This window comes from Podarcis melisellensis (assembly GCF_964234715.1).
Source record: "Podarcis melisellensis genome assembly, chromosome: 7".
In the NCBI taxonomy this organism is placed as follows: Eukaryota; Metazoa; Chordata; class Lepidosauria; order Squamata; family Lacertidae; genus Podarcis; species Podarcis melisellensis.
In genome coordinates this window covers 44,698,627-44,723,859 of record NC_138539.1, presented here as the reverse complement: position 1 = coordinate 44,723,859, position 25,233 = coordinate 44,698,627, and the positions used below count along the sequence as shown (strand labels likewise).

Sequence of the window (25,233 nt, the reverse complement as noted above, 5' to 3'; positions counted from 1 at the left end):
CAAACAGGAATGTGCCTTCTGGCTTTGTGCATCACCAGTCCTGGATACTTGATGGTAAATGTACATGAACTAAAATCAATAATTGAGTGACCTATCATGTTAATTTCCCCCCTGCTATATTGTAGAGGTTGTGGATATATGGCATTAACTAGCTGCCAATAGCATTCTGCACGAAATAGCATGAATTCCACAATAAATAGCCTGGTTCTTTTATAATATATGACCATCACTCATCCTGTGGCATTGAGTCATGCACATTAACTGTATATTGCGTTGGAAAGTTCTCGTATAAGATTTAAATCGGATGCCACAACTTAAAGTGAGCCACTGAACTGGAGGTCCCCAAACCAGTACAACAAAGCACACATTCCCATTTTCCTGTTGTTAAGTAACTTGTCAGTTACATCATGGGATTCACTGAATAGGGTGAAAAGGTGCTTGACTCACTTTCCATCATATACATGAGAATCAATGTGGTTTCCTGGAGAGAGGATTGTGGCATGTTGTGTGCTTTGGCTTCCAATTAGTGGCACAACTGTGCATGCTGTTCGGAACCCGCTTCAGTTCTTAAAACCTTTAACAGGACTCAAGTTGCTCTTTGTATCGCTGAGTTTCATTCTTAGGGTGTACAAACATTCCTCATATATGTATAGTTACAATAAGTTTTAAAATACTTTCTTCCTCCCCTCCCAGCCCTGAGTATTCCCCCCCCCCATCCAGCTTTGGTACATTGTGTGCAGGTTATAATTTCATGGCTTGTTTTGCCAACTTTTCAGATTCCTCCCGTCTCCCCTTTTCCCCTTTTGTGTATTTTATGACTCATTCCATAGTTAACTTTACCTGTCCTCAGTTGACTCAATAAAAGAAGCAAAATGAATTTCTACTGTTTTTCTTAGCATTTCCTTCCATGCACATTTACATTACAGGGGAGCTTAATTTTGTGAGTGAATTGCACTTTTGCTGTTAAAATCAATCTAAAAATGCTGCATCCAGAAGGTTAAAGGCTTTAGGTTACCAACAAGCTGAAATAAAAAGTTATGCTCCAGTAAAGCCTATTTTTAATACACTATCTGTACTGTATGTGTTTTGGGTGTGGAGATGGCAATTTGTTTATTCATGGCATGAGTATAGGAACAGTATGTGTGCTTTTATCTGAAGACTTGGAGAGGCTTTTCCTCATCTTGCCTCTCTTGGGGCTCTACTGCCCAGAGATAAGAGAGCTGTTGCTGTGGAGATGAAGGTGCCCTTTCCTGGCATGAGACCGGAGACCCTGGTGAGAAGGGGATCTCTCCTGTTGTTCAGGATGGGCTGCTTAAAGTGCCTTGAGTCTATTTTGTTATTCTTCTCTTTTTTCCACTAGTTTTGTTAGATCTCCTAATTATCAACTGTTGAATGAGTTGCTGAATATGGGTGCAGTACAGATATTATTGGTATTGGGTATTATTAACTGATCTACTGGTACGTTTTATGCCAATTTAAACTTTTGATAATGTTCAAATGACCTGCAATTATGGAATTGGTAATGTTAAGTTGTAATGTATTATTGTTGTTGGCATCCGTCTGTCTCAGGAGACAATAGAGGAGAGCGCCTTTGTTTAAACTGTCTATCCTTTGAAGAGCTTTGAGCACCATGTATTTGTGGAAAATGTGCTATACAAATAAACTGACTATGACATTAATATGACTTATAATGACAGCATCTTAAATGAGAATATCGTGGGTGGCTTCTGATGAAGTCATACTCAGAGTAGACCCTTCAAAATCAATGGACATCAAGTTAGTCTTTAGTCACGTAATGCTCATCGTGGGGTAGGAGAGCTGAAAATAACACCAATAGTTTTCACATCTGCCAACCATTGCATCCATTTGGTTTCAGATAGTACATGGGTAAAAGGTAAAGGGTAAAGGGACCCCTGGCCATTAGGTCCAGTCGTGACCGAGTCTGGGGTTGCGGCACTCATCTTGCTTTATTGGCCGAGGGAGCCTGCATACAGCTTCCGGGTCATGTGGCCAGCATGACTAAGCCGCTTCTGGCGAACCAGAGCAGCGGACGGAAACGCCGTTTACCTTCCCACCGGAGCGGTACCTATTTATCTACTTGCACTTGACGTGCTTTCGAACTGCTAGGTTGGCACTAGCTGGGACCAAGCAACGGGAGCTCACCCCATCGCGGGGAGACCTTCTGATCTGCAAGTCCTAGGCTCTGTGGTTTAACCCACAGCGCCAAAAGGTTGGGACACAAATTTTCACAGCCCTGTAGCAGTTATGGTGGCTCATTTACCAGAAGTAATGTATTTAGTGTTGACTCTGGAAGTGTATACTCGATTCTGACCCAACTAAGCCTCCTAGAGCACAATATACCTGGCATGCTTTTTCAGCTCTCTCCTATCCCACTATCACTGATTCTGCTTTTCACACACCGTTATAGCATGTAGATATTGTGGAAATATTCTGTTTAAAGATGATAGAACCATTATAAGGCTGCAATATTATGGATACCACATGGAATTATATTGGTAGGGCAGTGTCCAAAATATGCACTTGTAGACCCGATGAGTCCAATATAAACACTGGGCTTCCATAGCTCATCGGCTGCCTGGTGGTGCCTGCAAACTCCTTCTTGGCCCAGCATTGTCTTCAATGGAGGTGTGTTCTCAGGGCCTGGTTATGGCTGGGCAGTGGATGGACTACTTCATCCTGGGGCTAGGCCTTTGGGCCTCTTTGCTCAGAAAACATCCCTATGACGTTTCAGCTACTTGAAGTTGCTGTTCTGAATGCAGTGGCAAAAGTGTGGTAATACAGTGGTACCTCGGGTTAAGTACTTAATTCATTCCGGAGGTCCATTCTTAAACTGAAACTGTTCTTAACCTGAAGCACCACTTTAGCTAAGGGGGCCTCCTTCTGCCGTCGCAGCACGATTTCTGTTCTCATCCTGAAGCAAAGTTCTTAACCCGAGGTAATATTTCTGGGTTAGCCGGAGTCTGTAACCTGTAGCGTATGTAACCTGAAGTGTATGTAACCTGAGGTACCACTGCAGCCAGTTTTCCTGACCTACATGACAAAGAGAAGGAACGTTGGCAGCGGCAGCAGCACATTAAAAACAGGATGTGAAATACAAAAGATTTAGCATGAATTCCCCCACCCTGCAATATTTGTTTGGCATGACAGAAGCTGACAACACTGCCTCAGTAGCACTTGGAACAGCAAAATGTAGCTGTCGTTCCCTACTTATATGATTCCCCAGGGCGGCTCTGCCATTAGACAAAGTGAGGAACCAGCCTCAGGCAGCAGATTCTGGAGAGCAATCAGTGGCAGAGATATGTTAGGGGAGAGTTGTGTTTCCTTGTGCTAATTTGCTGCCTTAAGGTGTGGTGGAGAATGCTGTCCCACTGCCAGTGTTGAAGTAAGATCCTATACTGGTCAGCTTCAGTATAGGCAAAGTGGGCTGGGCACTATCTTTTTATTCATCTCAGGCAGCAAAACGTCTTAGGCCAGCCCTGAGAGTCTTTTTATTATCTACCAATATGTCTTTGCATTAAGCATCTAACAAAGATTTGGCTAGATGTATCCATCTAGTGCAGGTTTAGCAGCTCATCCCTATTTTTACTGCACTCAGAGACCGATCCCATCAATTCTAGGGAGAATTGCCTGAGCTGGGGTTTCAGAGTGATGCTTAATTATGCCTTTGTGGAATGACAAGTGTTTTTTTATTTATGTTTATATAACACTGGGCTGGGCAAAAGTCCAATAAGACAAGAGAAACAAGAAGTCAGTGTAATTCGCTTAGAGTGCCTAGATCTTACCAAGGAAAAGAAGCCAAAATACCTAAATTGTTCTTTTCTTATAAGCACACAAACGACTCCTTTGTGTCTCATACAGTGTTGTAAGCATTTCCCTGGATCAAGTTAGTGGGTACAACTCTGCAATGTGTCTTGGATTAGAAACAGAAGTGTTAGAGCTTATCCAGACAATCAGTTGAAAGCTTGCCCTTACCACATGTTAGCTTTTGCCAAATGGCCCAGTGAGCAGCTTGATTTAAAGGCAGTAATGTGACATTCAGTCTGCATCCTTGATACCAAGATGGATAGCAAGACTGTGGCCTCCGGCATACATGGAAAAAAACATGGCACCTTTCTGACCTAAGATAAAGGGGGCTAATTTGCCTGAAGGGGAGCATTGCTAAAGGCTCTGTTACTCAAACTCTATCGGATGTGGCTTCCATAGAGGATAAGGGTGTTGCTAACAGGAACCCTGCGAAAGGCAGGAGAAATATTCCTAAGCTGCAATATATGTTGGCATTCCCAAGACCTCTATAACCGAGAAAGAGAGAGAGAAAGAGAAAGAAGGCTGGGAATTTTTAAAGCAATTAGCTGGAAGAACTGGGAAACCAAAATCATAATTTGAATAAAAATAACCACAAATGTTTCTAAAGTTCATCATTTTGTTATCTCATTGATCAATCAGTGAATCACCTTCTGGGTCCAAAGTTGGATCACTGAGCTTTGAACACCAGAAGATGCATAACTGGCAAGTGTAAACATTGTATGAAGTAAACGTGCTGTGTCCTGTCGTTCATGTGTTTGAACAGGTTTTGAGCTCTTTATGGTAAGTGCACAAGCTACCCATGGGCTTATGATATGCTTGCCTTGGAATATGTACCAAAACAACAACGCAGTAAGCTCCACTGAACACAATGAGATTCATTCTGAGTAAACATATATAGGATTGTCCTGTCAGTGTTTTCTAAAAATAAATGTATATGAATTTCCCCCTTGACATATTGTTTTATTCCTGGAGAAGTCTTACACTCCAAATGCAATGTGTTTAAGATAAAAAAACCCCACAATTTTCTAACTGAAAAAGTAAGTAGAACTGGTGGACTTTCTTGATCCAGCTTGTGGCTGGGTTTAAAACTCGCCAGCATGCAGTCCACACTGTTGTTTCTGAAGAATAAAGGCAAGATCAGCATGCCGGTTAGTTGTGCTCATCAAAATTTCCCCAAGAAGATGTTGGCAGTAAGTTATAAGGTAATCCTGCCACTTTACTTATGCTTCTTTAACCTTGACAAAGTGCTGAAGTAGCCTCTGGCAGCCTATGTGCAGAGGAAGTGTCTCCATTTACAGTTGCTGAAAGGTGATTTTGATACTCTGCAGAAAAAAAGTTTAGTGTCATGTGTAAGTCAACATTTTTCAAGAGTCTATAAGGAAGTATTTGTTTGAGTCAACATGTTTCAACTTTGAAAAATTAAGGCCCAATTACACATTATACAGAAAAGCATGTAAAACTATGGGCATAGCCGGGGCGGGCAGGGGGTCCTCCCCAAATCAATAAAAATCAATATACATGCATAGCTAACTGAGATTCTGCCCCCCTAACAAAAGGCCTCCCCCCTCACAAAAACTCTGGCTACACCCATGAATCAAATCTACCTGTTGCTTCTCTTCCCCCCTCATTCCCCCTCTCCAGAAAGGAAACTTCAGGAGGGGGCAATCTGTAGTGGAGGAGGATGGAGAAAGGGGGAAGCAGCTCTTCTCCTTCATACTGCTTCTCTGCTCTAAACCAGGCATCCCCAACCTGCAGCCCTCCAGATGTTTTGGCCTACAACTCCCATGATCCCTAGCTAACAGGACCAGTGGTCAGGGATGATGGGAATTGTAGTCCAAAACATCTGGAGGGCTGAAGGTTGGGGGTGCCTGCTCTAAACTGATCCCTCCCAAAATGGCCTTACCTCCGAAACAACAACAAAAGGCGTTAAAATGTGGCTACATGTGTAACATGTCAAACCTCAATAAGTGTGTAACATGCAAGCCTTATTAACTGATAATTATCACCAATATACCTTATCTAAAAAGCTGTCATTTCTGTTGTTATACAGGAAGCGATACAAATGGCATTGTGGATGTAGCAATAGAGTTTTGTGTGTGTGTGTGCAGCGTTCTCCTTCCTTGATTCCCCAGCTCAGATGATGTTGGACATTGTCTAAGATGTTTGGGAATGATGAGGAGAGGAGAGGGGAAAATTTATTATTACATTCCCTAAGTGGTTATGAATTACAAATATTATTTGTGTAGCTAAAGCTATTAAAAAAGATAACCCTGAGTAGTTTATCTTAAGTTCAGTTCATGGGGGTTGCGCTGTAGAGACAGACTTAGCTTTTTAGTAATTTCTTCATTCCCATCACACAAACCCTGTCACCAGTCTGATTTCACACATACATATTAATCACTTAAATCTTATGGACTGCAACATCAGCTGATGACTTTCGGATAGAAGTGTCTGTCAATTTTGGTTCTCTCCATTTCTCATTTTTACAGTATTAAAGACAGTTCTCCATATTTCTGCAGCAATTTGCATATATATATATATATATATATATATATATATATTAAAATCTTCATGGAAATTCTTCAGAATTTTAGTGCAAATATCTCCTAATAAATACATTACATACACATTTTGACAAACAATTTCCTCTCATAAAAGGCACCCCTGTATGTTATCTTCATTACTATATTGCTATTCACACTTCCCCTAATATATGCTTTTCTTTCAAAACAAACAAATCTACCATTGATTGGTTGGAGAGCTGCACTGCACAATTAATATAAGTGCAACTTTTGAAGGACTGCTGTGTTTCAGTTCTCACATTGTTCCAGAAAGTGCAAATCCGTTTCCTTAACTACAAACTGAGTTGGATTTCTCCCTGTCCCTACTTGCAAGTGTGAATGGGCCATCGCCAGACATAACTGTTCAGATCACCTCCATCACCTCATAAAACATTGCAGTGCTTCTCAATGTTACACTTCAGATATTCAGTTGCCAATCATTAAGTCTAATTTATTTATTCATTTAATTAACTTTCTGCATTGAGCAGAGATGGTTCTTCCATTCCACTTTCCCCCCCACAACCAACCTGTGAAGGGGGCCTATGCTGAGAGATAGAGATTGGTTGGTTCAACCTGAGCTAGAGTTGTAGAGACGGAAACAAACTCCATGGAGTCAAGTTGAGTCTGCGCCTAGGCTCCTTCGCCCCACCACAATAAAACATTTCCCAGTAGTGATGTATGAAAGTGAGAGCTGGACCATAAAGAAGGCTGATCGCCCAAGAATTCATGCTTTTGAATTATGGTGCTGGAGGAGACTCTTGAGAGTCCCATGGACTGCAAGAAGATCAAACCTATCCATTCTGAAGGAAATCAGCCCTGAGTGCTCACTGGAAGGACAGATCCTGAAGCTGAGACTCCAATACTTTGGCCACCTCATGAGAAAAGAAGACTCCCTGGAAAAGACCCTGATGTTGGGAAAGATGGAGGGCACAAGGAGAAGGGGATGACAGAGGACGAGATGGTTGGACAGTGTTCTCGAAGCTACAAACATGAGTCTGACCAAACTGCGCGAGGCAGTGGACGACAGGAGTGCCTGGCGTGCTCTGGTCCATGGGGTCACGAAGAGTCGGACACGACTGAACAACAACAACCCCTCAAAGTTGATGGACATTGCCATAGAAATGGTGCACGTGTATCGCATCATGGGATCAATTATGCAGGCGGGGCTTACCTGCCCCACCCCCAACCCCAATATTTCATTCAAGTTGGCACCCCTGATCGCATCCACGGGAGAAATGCCATGGAGGGCTAGTCTCTCTCTGCGTAACCCCAAACCTGCCAACCTCCCTACACGTGGCCGTTGTTATGACTGCTGGCTGTTTCCCAGGCTGGGCTGAAGGAGAGGTCTCTCAGTGGATCGCTTGCCCCCCACCCGCCCCTTTGCCTCCCCGGACTCCGTCTCCGCAATGTAGGCTGCGGCGGCGTCTCCGCCTGGATCCTGCGAGGCTGGCGGCCGAGCGGCAGGGGGTGTCTTCGCTGCCTCCGCCTCCTCCGCCTCGCCGCTCCTTTCCCTTTTCTGCGCCCTTCGGGCCAATCGGCGCAAAACAAAGGCGCGCAGGAGGAGCGGAGGGAGGCCCATCTCCTCCTGCCCTTCCCTCCCGGGTCAGTGGCTCCGCGCGCCGTAAACAAACGCAGCCCCGGGGTCGCCTCGTGCGCGCTGGAAGGGAGCCCAGGCACGATGGCCAAGAGCCGGGCTGCCAACCCAGCGATGGCCGGGCTCGTCTTGGCGCTCTGGTCCCGCTGCTGCTCCGCGGATCCTCGGGTGGCTGGTTCTCCGGACGAGTCCCAAGCGCCGGGGCTCAGCCTCCATCCGCCCTACTTCAACCTGGCGGAGATCGCCAAGATTTCGGCGACCGACACCTGCGGCCAGGACGAGAGCGGGAGGCCTCGCCGAGAGCTCTTCTGCAAGCTGGTGGGGGGGCCCGCCGCTTTCCCCGCGGGGAAAAACATCCAGGTAACTCCGGGTGGCGCGGGTGTGGGTTAAGTTGGGGATCGACTGAGGGATCAGTGGCATGGATCCTCCAGTCCAGATCATTAAATGCGGACAAATTAACTCATTCTGTACCTGTGCAGCCACTCTGGTCTCCTAACATGATGTACCCCTTAATCTAGACTGAACAGTATAGCATCAGGATAGTTAATGAATTGGCAGAAGGTTGCATCTCTTCCGCGGGCGCCTCTCCTTCCGCCAGTACTTTACGCGCAAGATGCAATCAATAGTTGCCAGCTTTGTTTTACCGGCGTGTTAACCGCTTAACACCTGTACACGACAGAAATTTAGCAGGTGCAGCTTTCCCATCGGATCTCTGTGCAGCAGAAAGATGCACCAGTTGAATTCCTGTCTTTCTTTGATAGATTAAAGGCACAGGAACTGTGTAGGGGGAAAAACATTCGGGGAGGGAGTACTGGATCGGATATCCCTGCCTTCACTGCCCTCTTCTCATGATCCAGGTGCTGACACTTTGGAAATGTTTGGGTCTTTCCATACGTTCAGTACATAATTATGATTGAAATGAGGACCAAAGTAACTATTATTCTTTGGATCTCACTCACCCAAAGTCTGTCAAGTAGAGTACAAGGGTAGGGTCTTGTGCACGTGCTGAAGGTAACTGGTTAGGAATACAGAACGAGGTTATAGTGGTAGTTAACTCATCCATTGCAGCTTAGAGATGCTGCTTCACCACTTAAAAATGGGGAAAACTGCTGTACTGGCAGAAAGTGTCCTTCAGAATTTGTGAAGGAAGTGCTGAATAAAAGGTCCTCTTAACAGTTGGTGGCCTTCCTTCAATAGAAAGAGACTGCATATTCCAATTGTGTAGGGCATTCCCAGGGACCTCTGCAATATATACAAGCTGCCCTTCCACTTTCTCTGTGCCTGTCCGACACAAGAAGAGCTCTGCTGGATCAAGCCAAATACACATCTTGTCCAGAACTGACCACATAACTTACAAAAATAAGACTGATCTCCTACACTTTATACCTGTCAGTGTTGAAGGAAGGTCTCTATGTCGATCTCTGTTACTCTCCTCATTGACCTGCCTTCCATCTGGTATTGTTGTGTCAGTATTATGATATGCTAATCTGTTGGCAAGGCAAGGAGAAGACCTATTCTATTCATGTCCTGCTTAGGTGGGAGGCTTCCCATAGGCATCTGGTTGGCCACTGTGTGAGAACAGAATTCTGGACTAGATTGGGTTAAAGAAAATGCCCCCCCACCTCCTGCTTTGACAGTAGCTTCTAAGATCTTGTCTGTCTGAAGATAAAAACAGTAAATGCTAACCAAAAAATGATCTATTGCAATGTGCACCATTAGTTCTGCATGTACCTTACAATGGCATATGTGAAGAAATGTGCCAAATGATTGCCAAGCCAAATCCCTATTTGTCATGTCTGTATTTGATTCCTATCTATTTTTAACTGCTTCTAAAATCAGTTTAGATTTGCATATTTTAAATCAATTAACATACAGTATATGCAGAACAGCTTTACTGTGCAATCATCTCTACCCAGAAGGTAAATCCTTTTGAATCCAGTGTGTCTTAATCCCAGGTAGGAAGAGCTAGGATTGTAGACTAAGCCTTCTTTATTTTGTGAGCGAGATGACACCCCTCTTAGAGCTAACCTGCACCAAAATTTTTATATGACTACAGGAAATTAGAGGCTGAGGAGTCTTCTGAGGGGCAAATTTGAATGCTGCAGACTATTTGATTTTAACATTAAGAGGTTTTAGAAGCAATTACAATCATTTAGGCAGAAACAAATCCTAACAGGTGAATTAAGCCAAAGGTACTGTTTCTGTGGTATTGTTTCCTTTTACCCCTTTATGAAGTTAAAACCCTGTGGTTTAGTTGTGAATTGATATAATTCTACAGATAGGTATGACAGTAATAGTGAACAAGAGAATTCCTCTTACTTTAACATTTGTTGCAGAGATTCTGGGTGAGAGGTCATCTGTGATTTGTGCTTGATCCAAGCTCCCGGAAGGATTACTGATAGATGTGCCCTGGCACAAGAGTACATGTTGTGTGCTGCTTACAGAATTTGTAGAAATGTGCATTCAGCAGCTTCCCTCTCCTGTTTCTAACAAAGCCTCATTGAGACACATAGCAGAAATATTTCTGTAGTTTACCAGTCATCTTTTTGGTTCAAGAGGGGTTCCAAATTCTTTCAAAAGGCTGGGGAAAGCAGACCTGGGAAATGTGATAACAGCACAGTGCATATGCGATCACACTGCCCCAACCCTCGAATTCAAAGTTAAGGAAGAGAGTTTTTATGGACACCATATTTCAAATACCTATGAAATGGGAGAAGGCTTAAACAAACATGCTCACATCTATTCATGTCCGCAGTATAAAAGAATGGAGAGAGTGAATGAACATATTCAGATAATCATAGATGTAAGATAGAGAACTTTAGCAACAGGAAATATCAGTTAACTGGAAAGAGTGTACTTGCTCCACTGTGCCCTGCACTGTGTCAGAAGTATGAATGGGGCTTGACCTTGTACTTTGGTGTGTGTGTTTGTGCCCAGAAAAGAAGGTCTCCTGCAAACAACAACAACAACACAAAGGTAGCAGCATAAGGGGGGGTGGGACAACAACCAACCAACCAAACCCCAAAACTCACAACAGGCTGATACTGTACCTATTTTTAGATCAACCAAAAAGGTCACAAAGTGTGGCCAACTTTTTGAGTTCTGTGTAACTCTTCAAGCAAGATATTATACAAAGCATGAAGTGAGGGAGACAAGGACACTTTACATTCAAAGGATGTAATTGCTCTGGCAGATCCACAGCCCTCAGGTAACTTGGAGAGAATTCTGGGTGAGGTTTCAGAATTTCCAAGTTGCTTCCAAAGTTTTATTCTTTATTCCTTCCCTAATGAAACAAGGCAGGCACTGACTTGGGTGAGTACCTGCTGAAGATTTGTTGGCTGCTGACATTTTTAGCTTGGTATCTATATTGCCTCACGGTGGAGGTCATTTTATTGTGGTTTTAAATATTTCAAACGTGTGATTGCTTTATATTATGTTTACATCTGGTATCGCCCAGATGAAGAATGGTATATGAGTATTTAAAATAAATACATGTACAAAGGTCACTTTCAGGAATCCTACAAGGCAGCTGATTTGTTTCCCAACATCACATTTCCAGCTCTTCATCACTGAGATGTATTCAGGCTGCAAACATCTCTAAACCCTCTTTCTGTTTCTGCCTCTTAAAAAATGCAAATAGCTCTTTCTATGCATGTATACTGCCCTCCCTCTTTCCTCCATTTACGGTAATGGTACATGTATATGACTTTCTCCAAGCTTTTTGAACTATCTCATTGAAACATGAGTTATTCCCAAATATACCCTAACCTTTCACTCCCATAGCGAAAACCATCTTGTGCTATTAACAAGCAATCTACCTGACAGGAGGAAGGGCAACCCAGTATCCTGTAACCTCAGAGCTATATTCAGTTCTTTCTCTACCACCACCCTACACACAATTAACTTCACTCAAAGGGGAGAGCGATGATAAGCCCTCTCCCTCTTGTACTCATCCCCTTTCCTGCAGCATCCCCTCTCCCCTATTGAGGAGTGAAACATCTGCAGTGGCGAGTATGTTGTACTTGTTTAGACTCCTCACATTATTTAAAACCCTGGAAAGATGTGGTTTCTAAATAGGCCAGGGAGTCTATCCAAGTGCAGCAGACTTTCTTCAGCAGAAACTCAGCTCCCAACAGGTATATCCAATAGGATAAAGTAGAGGGACAACCCAGGTGTCATTATGGTTTTGACCCTAGATGGGCAACATAGCTATGAGTGTTGTGCTTAGAGCTGGACTGGAATTTCCAACAACACTATGTTTGAGAAGATCATTTCCTACATGTTCCGTTTATGCCCTTCTACTCCTGTAGAAGGTACATATGCAGTCATACTTCCAATTTTCCATAGGCTACATTACTTTTATATACACAGATATGGAAACTCTAGATGATGTGCGTTTTGAGGTGACTAGTATATTCAGAGCTGCTTTGGTGAATCATGGCCCAGATCCAGGCAGTACTCCCAATCTCCTGGAACTGAGACATTGTACCAGCCAGGCTGCATTGTGGAATGCCTTTCCGCAGATACTGCTCATGTAAAGCAAAAGAAAAGGTTTGCCCGACAACTTATTTTCCTTTAGCTTCCATCTGCCATCTTCGTTGGCAGCTCTTGTGGAATGTACTTTAAATAACTGAGATGCTTGCTGCTCCAGAAGAATTCACTGATGTACATTTAGAAACATTATTAAACTTGTCCTCAGAACTCCAAGTGACCTAGTTAAGTTGAAATGGCTCTCTTGTGGCCTAATCTGCAGTAACCTGGCAAAAAAAGCCTGTCCAGTTTGACCATCAGCAGAGGGGGGGAAGGATGGAGAACCTCCATCCCCAAATCCAATTTGTTTACTTTGTTTTCTTACCACCCCTTTAAATACTTCCACTTGCCACTTCTCTTCTCCTAGAGGAGAGGCCATTGCTGTGTGCCAAACCATTGCAGCCTAATGTTTTCATATTGTTGTCCTGTATTTTTTCAGACCTGATGATCCTCCCTAATAAAATTCTCCACCTGGTGCAGAAAAACTTCATGCAACTGTCCTTTTATTGAAAAGCTTCCTTCTTGCCTTGCTTCTTGTTTGGTGTGCCTGGAAGTTTTGTGAATTGCCCTTTAATTAGCGCACTACTATTCCTTGTGCCTGGAAGTAACGTGTGTAAAAATTGGTGGATTTTGGCCATGGGCAAGGGTGTTGTTAGATAATATAACACTTTATCAGGTGCCATCTAGAGCCATCGTTTTAATTCTGCTTTTAGCTGATTGTTGAAAAGCACTACCTCTGCTAGATCTTCCAACTTCCTAGATCTTTAACTATTAGCAGTCAAGTTCATACTGTTGCATTGATCTTTTTGTTTTCTTCTCTTTCAGGGCCAGTTTTGTGACTATTGCGATGCCGCTGATCCCAACAAAGCTCACCCAGCAACCAATGCTATAGACGGGACAGAGCGCTGGTGGCAAAGTCCTTCTCTCTCCTTAGGTTTAAAGTATGATGTGGTCAACATTACTTTAGATCTAGGACAGGCAAGTACAGGTGTTGCTTTCCATGTTGTTGACTTTGACATTTTCCTTTGTCTTTTGTCTATGCATGGCCCAAGGTATGATGGGAGCTGTTTAGCATTCAAAGAGCTAACCGCCAGCCTCTTTTTGCTCCCACTTCTCAGGATAAAACCCATTTTTATGTAATGAGATGTGCATGCCTTTAAGATTCCAGATTGAGTAACTCTGAATTATTTCTGGATGCTGAGCTCAACAAGAATTCCATCAACTTCTTTCCCCTACCATTGGAGATTCTACTCTATAATCGAGGAGCTCTGGGTCACAGTGTCTGACCTCAGTTATCAGTCCTTGATATGAGGTTATCAATTAGTGATGTCCATGACATTAATAAAACTGTTATGCTAGTTAAACATATTCAAAATAGCACTTGTATTGAGATTATGAAACTTTATCAAAGAATCAGGTGACTAATCCCTTTAAAGGGGGGCTGCTAGTTGACTAAAAATCTTTAACCATAGGTACTAAATCCTCTCTATTTACTAAATTATGTTTTAGGCCAAGTAAATCATAGAATTGTAGTCTAATCCCCTGCAATGCAGGAAATCCTGCCCACAACACCAACCTTATGCTTAAGAGCCAGACCCACTGACCCACTGTGCCCCAGGAGGGCTTTATGTAATTGAATAGTGTGGTTACTCTGTTCTAAATTACCAATGAAATGGATACAGAGAGAAGAATTAGTTGCTGCTACTTTGTTGTTCCATCAGTAGATGATATTGTTTAATAATTCAACTGCTGAAGACTTCACTAGATCAGAATGATTTACTACGGGGATTTCCTGCAGCTTCAGAAATTCCAGGGTGCATGCAGGCTCCCACTACCCACAAGGCTGCTTTGTTCAAATGAGGTAGTGGCAGCTCTGTGCAGGCATGGAGAAGTAAGACACCTCTGCTTCTTCCCCTTCCGGGAGAAATAGCATCCCAGCTTTTCCATAGAGTTACCTATCTTTCACCTGAGAGAGAAGACCCTCCTCGCATGCTCCTTCTAGGAAGGTGTAGAGAAACATCACTGGTCCCCAGTGTGGTATCTTTGTGATATTAGCAGCTGTTAAATAAATTACCGTACTCATTTTTCAGACCTAACTTCATATTAAGGAAAGAGGTAAAATTCTGTGGCGTTAAACGGATCCAAAAGCAGAGAGTTGAGAATGACTGTAAGCATATGGGAATGGGCAACAACCAATTCAGCTGCTATCAAGAAACATAACTGAGTTCTTGAACAACTGGTTGTTGATGCACACAGCTCAAGCAGTGCCTTCTTAGCTCCTTCCTTCCTAGACTGTGGAAACAAACCATAGAGTGAATGGCTTAGCGTTAAGTGAGAACCAGAAGTTGTGATTTGTTTTCTCAAACAAACCATAAATAGGAAGGCAAAAACAAACCTTGGCTTCCAATTGTGGTTTCTTTGGAGAGAAAGAAGTGTAGGTTCACACGTAATGCTCAGCTGGCTACATTCTGGTTTATTTCCCTACTCTAGGAAGCCAAGCAGGGAGTGATTGAACTGTCTGTGTAGCAGCTCACAGCTCTCCCACAGTTTAATTTCTCTAACCATGGGTTGTGGCCAGTGTTAGGTGTGATTGAAGCCAGTGAACAGATGTCATGAGCTGGCTGTGGATGACAGTTCTCGGGGTGAAGTGTCTTTCACTATCAATCTGATTTAAGATCAGTAGTTTTTGTTGTCTGCTGTACAAGCCCATGAGTCTTTGCTTAGGTATCTGTAAACAGGCCGAGCAACAACAATTGGTGTGCGTAGTAACAAGTGTGCTTAACAATATACTTTGGAAGCTTTGTAAACTAGCGTATTCCCAATACACAGAAATTCTATAGAAATATTGAAAGCCAAGGAAGCATTTCCTGTCTTTCAGTGTACTTTCACTATAAGAAAGCAAATGCCAAAGTTGTTGTTCCACACTGCTTCTCACCCATTAAAAAGAGCTAAAATCTTACACTGATTAGGTAAGAAGGAAGGAAGTCACTGAGAGCGAATAGGAGGAACATGTCATTCGAAAAGTGTTTGATTTTGTTTGCAGTTGCTTTCCTCTCATTGTGCATATTAAATGACTGATTTATAATGGAGCTAATAAATACCAGCAATGCAATCACAATGTTTTCCCCTTAGCATGGGGGAAGTGAAAAAAGACAGGCTGGCACAGCTCAGTTCAGTAATCTGGATAAACTCCAAAGCCAGCATGGACTCAAACAGCACAGCAGGGGCAGTTTGAGCAACAGTAGCAACAGCTAAGAAAGACATTTGGACTTTAATATCTAGTCCTCTATTATCCCTCTTGCTGTTGCTTTGGGACATGGGTAGCCAATGTGGTGGTCTCTCAATGTTGTTGGACTGCAAATCCCATCACCCCTGACCAGTGCTTTTTTTCTAGACAAAAAAGATGGCGGAATGCACCTCCCTCAGAAGACCCACCCCAGAGCCCTAGGAGGATCTCTTTGGGCTGGGGAGGGGAGTGTCTCCTCATGTGCCAGAGTCTTGTTGAGGCTGCTCAGCTGAGGCCAGGGGAGCCTTCCACACCTCAGCTGAGCACCTTAAGGAGACCTGCATCATCTGGCTTGCATGAGCTGGAGCAGCTGAGAGGCAGAGAGGCTTCTGTGCCTCAGCTGGACACCTTAATTGTCGGAATTGAGGGGGGGGGGTTTGAAAGGCCAGCTGGCTTGGCCGCAGCTGGAGCGTCTCCTGTCAGCCTTGCCGCTGCGGAGATCTCTCGACCTCTGCTCCAACGTGATCAGTGACTCAAGCTTGCAGACTCGAGCACACTTTACTCAGCAGTGTAAACTGCGCAACAGAAGAGGCTTGAGGCTGTAGACACATACTAAACTACACATTTATTATACATAAATCAGGACAAAGAAAACATGTCATCTCTCCTTGCCGTCTTCTCGGAGAGAGACTAAAAAACAAAAGCAATACAGAGCAGAAGTTCCGCTCACACCAGCAAACTGTGCTAGAATGTAAACAGACATGTGACATGGAACAATCCTATGTCTGCAACAAAAGGTGGAATGGAATCCAACATAATGAGCTCCCATCCTCCACTTCTCTGGCTTGTGCTTTCCATCAGCTAGGAGACTTAAGAGCCTCAGCAAAGCCCTGCTGCGCCTCTGCTTATGAAGAGACCCTCTCTAGACCCATAGAGTACGTCCCCTTAGGGCTCTGAGGAGGGTCTTCTCACCAGCTGGGGCTTTGTTGAGGCTTATCAGGTCAGGTCTACTCCCGGTGCCCAGCTGAGAGGGGCTGGAATGCCTTTCTGGTGTGTTCTGCCTGAAAAAAAGCCCTCCCCCCCCGACCAGTGGCCATGCTCACTGGGGCTGATGGAAGTTGGAGTCCAGCAACATCTAAAGCATGGGTAGGCAAACTAAGGCCCAGGGGCCGGATCCAGCCCAATCGCCTTCTAAATCTGGCCTGCGGACAGTCTGGGAATCAGCGTGTTTTTACATGAGTAAAATGTGTCCTTTTATTTAAAATGCATCTCTGGGTTATTTGTGGGGCATAGGAATTCATTCATTTCTCCCCAAAAAAATATAGTCCGGCCCCCTACAAGGTCTGAGGGACAGTGGACCAGCCCTCTGTTGAAAAAGTTTGCAGACCCCTGATCTAAAGGCACCACATTGTCTCCTCTGAGGAAAGTGTACATGCTGTTGACTTTGTTGTCCTGTATTTCTCTGGTTCATTATTGGATTACATAGTTAGATTAACTATTGAAATATTGCTGTCTATTTATTAGCTGAATTGCCATTATGAAATTGGTATGATTCTGAACCGCATGATTTATTGTTCAGATATTTGTTTTATTGTGTTTATACTGATTGTAATTTTGAAAACTTTGCTTTGGTTGTGTTGTAATTTTTTGTCAGATGCTTTGGACTTCTGTTCAGAAGGAAAAGCAGAGGTCTTGAACCTCAGGCATTGAGACTTAATGTGGCCCTCCAGGCTCCTCCGTCTGGTTCTCACAACCCACACCCCAGGCCACAGCCCTCACCCCTTAAACCCTCCTTAAGTGTTTTACTCTGGCTGGAATGTGTCCCTGAACTCTGAAAATGCTTATTGCTTGACTGCTTGGAGGACAGAGGGTGTGTGTTGAAACTAGACTATTATACAAAGGTAAAATTTGCATTCATTGCCCCACCCACTTATGCCTCTGGCCCCATGTGGTTCTTGGAAGGTTGCCCAGAAGTGACTGCAGCCCTCAGGCTGAAAAAGGTTCCCACCCTTGCCCTAGATAAAAGAACTGGGTACACATAGAAGTACATGCACAGATGTATGTACTCATATGCACTCACTCACTTACTTTCTCACTCACTCATATAATATGGAAAGGGCAGTGTTGCACAGAAAACGTGGAGGAAATAAATACTTCGAAATATTTTAAAGGACCTGAGAAAGAAGTAGGTGAAATTAGCACTAGAGGCCGTTGATTTAAGTTGCAGTTAATTTTTGGGATATGTCCCAATTATCAGAGCAATTAAGTAAAAGAATGTACCGCTAAGGGAGGTTGTGGGATCTGCTTCTGAGGAAAAAAAATTTATAAGCATCTTGGAGATCCTTCAGATATAGGCTATTTGTTCTGTGTCTTGTAGGTTAGATGAAATGTCCTGATGAGTCCCTTCCAGATATACAATTCTTGTAACTTTGTATGTTTTAAAAGGTTATAGATTCTTATATCTCACACTGATGACAGCTTGAGAATACATTTTAAGAAAACAGGGTCATGTTCATATTGTATGGTGTACCTCCTTTCACTGCCTTCTGGAATGCATGCTTCTTCAGCAAATCATATCCCCAAACTTGCATTTCCCAAGCAGGTGGATACAGTGGTACCTCTGGTTAAGAACTTAATTTGTTCCAGAAGTCTGTTCTTAACCTGAAACTGTTCTTAATCTGAGGTACCACTTGGGGCTAATGGGGCCTCCTGCTGCCCGCCGCGTGATTTCTGTTCTCATCCTGAAGCAAAGTTCTTAACCCTAGGTACTATTTCTGGGTTAGCAGAGTCTGTAACCTGAAGCGTCTGTAACCTGAAGCATCTGTAACCCGAGGTACCACTGTATTTGCAAGGGAGAAACAGGTGGTGGGCTTTGTGTGTTTAATTTCTCATCCTTCCTTATTATCCTCTTTAAATGCCTCCAAAACTATTTTCCTCTTGCTGGTTTTGTTTGAGATCTCAGGCCCACTTTGGGAAAAATGGCTTTAGGAGATAACTTTCAGGGAGAATCAGCTGATTTAGGAAAGGATTAAGCACCACCCCCTGTTCCCCAGTCCTCTCCTGCAAATCTCTCTCTCTCACACACACACACACACACACAGAGCATTTTGAGGCAAATGTGGGATTTGATATGCCATCTTAGCTTCACAATGTTACAGTCCACCCTAAGAACATTGTTCTTAATGAATGAAATTGCTTCAGCGAAGACATTGCTGCTGCTTTCATGGGTGATTCAGGTCTCTGCTTGTCTCCAGATCAAGGAAACGTTTTTTCCTGACTTAGTTTTCCTTTTCTCAGATCTGTATCTTACGTGAACTGTATGAACCTGGGGCATCTTGAAAATGGCTACCGTACCTCCTTTACTGTCGCAATAGTATAAGCTGCATGTTGCTTATCACAGATCTATGGGTTTTTCCTAAACGTTGAAATATGTGGGGTACATTCAATACCTTAAATAGATTCCTTTCTTGAACACCAGTTCAAAGCCTTCCCACTAGGCTAACATCTCATGTTAGCCTAGTATTCCACATGGACTAGCCAGAAGCTCACAAGTGGAACATGATCATTTTTAGGATACTTATTGGCCTCCTATTTTGCTTTTATTTCATTGCAAAGATAACGTAAGTGCTGCTTAGCAGACAGACATAGACATGCAAATGACCTTTAACTAAAAACCCTTAAGCAAATGGTACAATGCTTCAAAGACCATAATGAATCTGTTGCAAGATCTATTGATAACACGGACTTTAACATTACTCATTGCTTGGCAAACCTCATAGGTTTTCTTTTTACATTAGTTCTGCTTTTATTTCATAGATAATGAGTATTCTTTGTAGTTGTGGTACTTTCCTCGCAACCACAACATATAGTTTATCAAAACATATATTTGAAATTTTAACTGGTAGTGGTTTGCTGATTGTGTCCCCCTCATGTGATGGATCAGTCAGTTTCAAGCAGTGAATGCAAGAAGTATGATATGTGGAGATTTATGAGCAAATGTAGGATTGGCTTATAATGGGGTTGCCATACGTCCGGAATTTTCTGGACATATCTGGAATATTGCAGTCAGAAGCAGTGTATGGGCAGAAATCGGGGAAAAATCAAAAAATTAATTTTTTCTTTGCAATTTTGCCAAAAAAGCTCAACAACTTTGCCAAAAACTTTTATTTTATTTTCACTTTTAGAAATATGGCAACGTTAGCTTATAAGCGGCTAAAATGGTTAAAAGTAAATTAATCCATTTAGAAAATGTCCCTCACAGCCAGGTCCATGGCTGTGGACCTATGGTTACCAAGAGGTCAGCCACCCACCCAGCTGCTGACCAGAGCCAAGTATATGTCTTTAGATCATATCCTAGGACCTTCTATATAGTTTGCCTTGTATTTGTGCCACCACCACTTTTTATGCCACTGAAAAACCTTTTAAAAGCATTCAGCTGGATATGGTAAATTGTGGCTGGGCTTGTGTGTATTGATTTCTGCTTGTTTATTTGCATTTCTATTTTTTTAAATAAAAAAATAAGATTTTATTTAAGCTTTTTTCATAATATGATAAGATTAAAGAAAATAGTCTAAATAGAAACAAACACCGAGAGAAAGAAAAGAAAACGAGTCCTCTCTGAAAGGTAGCTCTTAACCCTTGTCTCACATAGAAAGCGGTGGACCATCCCAGCTCTCACCTGGGAGCTTTCCTTTATTTCACAAAAATCTTTTAAATAATGAAATGGCCATGTGATGGGGCCCAGAATCTAAAAACTTTCAAGTGGCTTCATAGGTTAAGCATGTGTGGTTTAAGATTAATTTGAACATTTCATTTTGAATAACTGCATACCAGATGTCAGCAGCTTTATTCTTTCCTGGAAGATTAATGTGTCAACTTCTTTTAATAGAAATCGCTGTATATACAACCAGGAAAGTCAAATGTTGTTAATCTGTTTGTCTTTATGTACTATACATAAGGACAATGCCTATTTGTTTAATATGACTGTTTCGTTATGGCTGATTTTCTAAATAAAGGGATCAAAACTATCATCACAATCTAAGCATGTTTATTCAGAAATAGCTTCAAGTGAATTCAGTGAGACTCTCTACTAGTATGCTAAAGATATATTCTATATTTCAAGGCAAACAGGGAGACCGTCTAGCTTTTTAAAGGAGATTTCAACAACTTGTAAGCACTGAAAGGTATATAAGAAAAGTGCTGTGTTTGGATTTAAGACTGGCATAATAAATAAGCCCATTCTAAACAAACCTCATATGCCAGCATCCACCCACTTTGCTTCTCCCTTCACTCAGCCTAGAAAACAAAGCAGGAAGTCTGCACTTGGTTACATCCAAACCAAGGAACTCTGATTAATGGCAACAATAAACCATGGTTTCATATAGGGTGAGGTGGGGCATATTGATGCAAGCGGCACATTGATACACCAACAATATTTCAATATCGAGAAACGTTATTTGTGTTGCGACATCACTAAACCGTGTCTATACATGTGTGAGTACAACTGTTGCGACCACGCTGCCCACCAGTTAGCCATTGGCACTTGACGAGAGTAGGCATGGCCAACTAAAAAATTACGTAAATGTAAGTGTTCCAACGCTGTTTTACGTCATTTAGTTAAGATTTTAAAATACCAAAGGTAAGTTATTCCACTCAGTAATCAGGATTACACTTGATTTTTAAACTTGAGTTTCCTGATTTGGAAGCAATAGTTTACTATGGACTTTGTTTGATCACCCACAGGGAATATTAAAAAAAGCTGCATGTAGGAGAATAAGACTTGTTCATAAATTAATTTATTAAACTGAAATATGATAGTCCAAATGTGGCCAGTGCTTATGCTCCTTTTCCATTCTTTATGTTCAGGTAATCAAACTAAGATAATATTTTCAGATATTGCATTTCTATGGTATACGAATACTAACCACAGTTTCAAAAGTCCTTTGGATGAACCTCAGCTGGAGCCAAAAAAGATGAAGTCAGAATCGTTTGAGTGCCACAGGCAACGCTTACAAACATCTTTCTATTAGAGAGCAGTATGAACTTAATAAAAACAATGAATCATTGTGATTCATAAGTAAGTTGGTTAAAAATTCTTAAGGTAGTCTGTACTTGGATCGATTGAACCCATGATATAACCAAAATAATTTGCAGAAGGATACATATTTCCCCAACTGCCTATCTTATGAGGAAGATAGAGAATGCATGCATTTCTGTGTGATATAACTAGGCAATACTAATGCCAATTCTGTGATGATAATATTTGTAAAGCTCTTTGAAGGGTTATTTAACTTCACTTCCATTCTTTAACTGTAATCCTCACAACAATCCTGTAAGGTACACCAGTATTTCCTCCATTTTTAGATGCAACAACTGAGGTGGAAAGACAGTATGGCTTGGCTAGGGCTTTTAGTGAGATTCTAACCAGAAGCTCCCTTATTCATAGCTCAGATTCTTGGCTACTATGCTAGATATATATTTCATGAACAGTACTGTTGCACTCCACCTCAATCTCTGAGCTGTGTGAGATTCCAGGGGTTCCAGGGCACTTACCCAGGATTTGTGTTACTTTTGGAATGAGATACAGCAGAGACTGTTGTGTCTATATGATATATGGCTTACTTACACACATATATACACAGCCTGAGCCTATGATGGAGGAGTTCACAGCATTAACACCCCAAGAGGGCCTTGCTTCCCCCATATCCACAGCCTTGGATTCAGCTAAGTGAGGCTTAGCTCCTCCCACCCCACATAGAACAAGGCAGTGTGTGGCCCATGGGTTCCATGTCAAAGTACTCTTGTGGCCCAGTTGGTATGAAAAGTTGGCCCACCCTGAACTACAAATTGCTCTTAGTTGCTGTGAGAATGAATCTTCTGTCATTATCTCTCTTTGAACTGTACTGTGTCCTGTTGCTAACGATTGCTTTGTTGGCGCTTTGCCAGAATACAGCATTCATTTAGGAAGTGGGTACCAAGAAACATCAGTGCTTGAAGGCCTGGGACAGGCCTACTGACTTCTCTTCATCAAGTGTAGGCTTCAACTTTGTTAATTACTGCATTCCCTTTGATGTTAAAGAAATAAATAGGCCAAGCCTCCACACACTGTTCCAAGTAAAATACCACTGATATGAACATTGACAGAAGAGTTAGGAAGACTGAACCCTATGGCTATGGTGTAAAAATTGCTTACTCTAGATCCGCTCCAGTGAAGTTGCATTCATTGTAGTTCTGGCACCATAGTTATACTTTGTCTTCGTGACTAAATTGTTGTGGTTATCATTTTTTGGTGTTGCATGGCAATGGAATTTCCCTTACCCTTAAATTTGTCAGTCACTATGTTGCCCAAGGCAACCCAAAGTAACTTACAGCTAATTACCTCTGCTGTTTAAAGTGCGTTTGAAACATCCAGTTAGTTGAGCACTGAACAACATTGGTCCAAAAGAGTGTTGAACCCACATCATCCCCAGCCAGCTTGATTAATGGTCAGAGATGATGGGAGTTGTAGTCCAGCAACAGCTGGGGACCCAAGGTTAAAGAACACTGGTATAGAAGAGCAAACTTGAGCATAGGCATGATATTGTTTATTTACTAATATCAGACATTAAATGTTAAATTCCACTGGAGGCACAACCTCACCAGCCCTATCGTTTTCTAGCAGAAATAACAGGATTACCTTTCTCTTTGTACAAGTTAGTGTATTTTAATGTTTCTCTACATGTTATTTTATTACCAGTTCTTTCACGTGGCCTATGTCCTCATCAAATTTGCAAATTCTCCTCGTCCTGATCTGTGGGTATTAGAAAGATCAACAGACTTTGGAAAAACTTATATGCCATGGCAATATTTTGCTTGTGAGTACCAGTTTTTAAAACTCTTATAACTTTTTATTTTGACAATAGCAACTATTTCCTGCTGGGCGTTTAACTTCTAAGAATATGTGGTACCTTAAGGAATTCATGAACAAGTCTCTCTCACCCCCCCTCACCCTGCCCTGCCCTGCCAAATACCTCTAGCTATGTTCAATATCACTCGCTAATGGACTGATTCATCAGGCTGCAGGCTTCCCACTCATTTCTTTCACCAGTGAGTAAAGGAGAAGGAAATCTTTCACTTTCTGTTTTAATAAGCCCCAGCCTCCTGTTATGCCTAAACTTTAGAAACTGTGGTTAATCCTGTCAAGCCAAACATGTACTGTATACATCAATAGATTTTAGTGAGCATGCTGAATGCTACATAGGATGAGACTGAAAGTTTGTAGTTTAATGCTCACTTAAGGCAACCTTAAGACCAGATTCTGTCGGTGCCTAATTGCACATTTTGTCTCAAGGTTTAAAAACAACCAATGAGGTGGATTAGACACCCCAATATTGGGAAAGAGGTGATATTTTCCTGCTAAATGGGGCATGCAAGACCTGCTTTTCCCTTGTCCCTTTCTCAGACTCACTGAAACACTCAGACTATCCAGCATAACTTTGTAAGAACAGTAAAGAGTCTTGGGAAGTCAAGCCGCAGGATCTGAGTTACCAGGATTCATTCCACTTCAGATTCAGCGGTTTATGTTATTTTCTATGTAACTGTTGGAGTAATGTTCTGAAGGTCAGGAACTCCACATGGTGATTTATTTATTTTTGTTAGATTCTAAGCAAGGCTGTTGGGAACGTTTTGGGAAGGAAGCGAATGCCCGTGTTAGAAAAGATGATGATGTCATTTGCACTACAGAATATTCTCGGATTGTGCCTTTAGAAAATGGAGAGGTAAGTTCAGGGCAGGGAACGGGGACGGGGTGACAGCAATACTGTAATAACACTTAGCATTTAGACAAGAGTTTTGCATGAAAGTACTTCAAATGTACCTCAGTAATAGTACCATAACAAAACTATAAGGCAGATCGGTACTATTAAATGAGTTCTTAGTGACCAGTGGTTATTCTCTCTTCTTTCTGTAACCACCATTGAAACCCACCTCACTTGTCTACCTCCCTGTTCCACTCCAGCATTCTGATATAAGTTAGATTGGTGAATGGGTTGATCTGAAGATGAGCACTCTTGAATTACACTCCACTCTTCCAAGGACATATAGAATACTTTCTCCCACCAGATATCCACCTCCTCTGTTTCTTGGCCCACCGCAAGTGCCACTACTGACAACTGCCCTAGTTACTGGTGCTTTTTGCTTTCCTTTCAGGCCACCATGTTCTAAAAACTATAAGTCATTTTGTAGGCCATAAAACTACAAACAGACACCTTGGTCTTGAATTAGCTAGCAATCATTCATACAGATAATCTCTTTCCCCCTATTGGTAGGACTTACTGTGCTTACAGGCATGGATAAAGATTCCAGTTGGCTCCTAAAATAGTATAGTTCCAAGAACTGGGTTCTGAGTTAGTGGAGCTGATTATTAGTCTACAATGAGCTCTTGTTAAAAAGGGCTTTGAAGAGTTTTCTTTAATCATTAGAAAAACCTGCTCTGGCTTATGGGGAAATTCCACAACTAC

The 25,233-nt window shown here is 42.3% G+C and overlaps 1 protein-coding gene across 1 annotated transcript in view; it reads left to right on the top strand.

The window, feature by feature from the left end:
- Positions 1–7,823: 7,823 nt before the first annotated feature.
- The window catches only part of LAMA3 (laminin subunit alpha 3), a 130,263-nt gene continuing 112,853 nt past the window's right edge, over positions 7,824–25,233 (top strand). The window contains exons 1-4 of the mRNA XM_081919177.1: positions 7,824–8,340; positions 13,336–13,488; positions 23,472–23,589; positions 24,374–24,492. Of these exons, the coding sequence (XP_081775303.1) occupies positions 8,065–8,340; positions 13,336–13,488; positions 23,472–23,589; positions 24,374–24,492 (666 nt within the window). The 5' untranslated portion in view covers positions 7,824–8,064. The remainder of the gene's footprint in view (positions 8,341–13,335; positions 13,489–23,471; positions 23,590–24,373; positions 24,493–25,233) is intronic.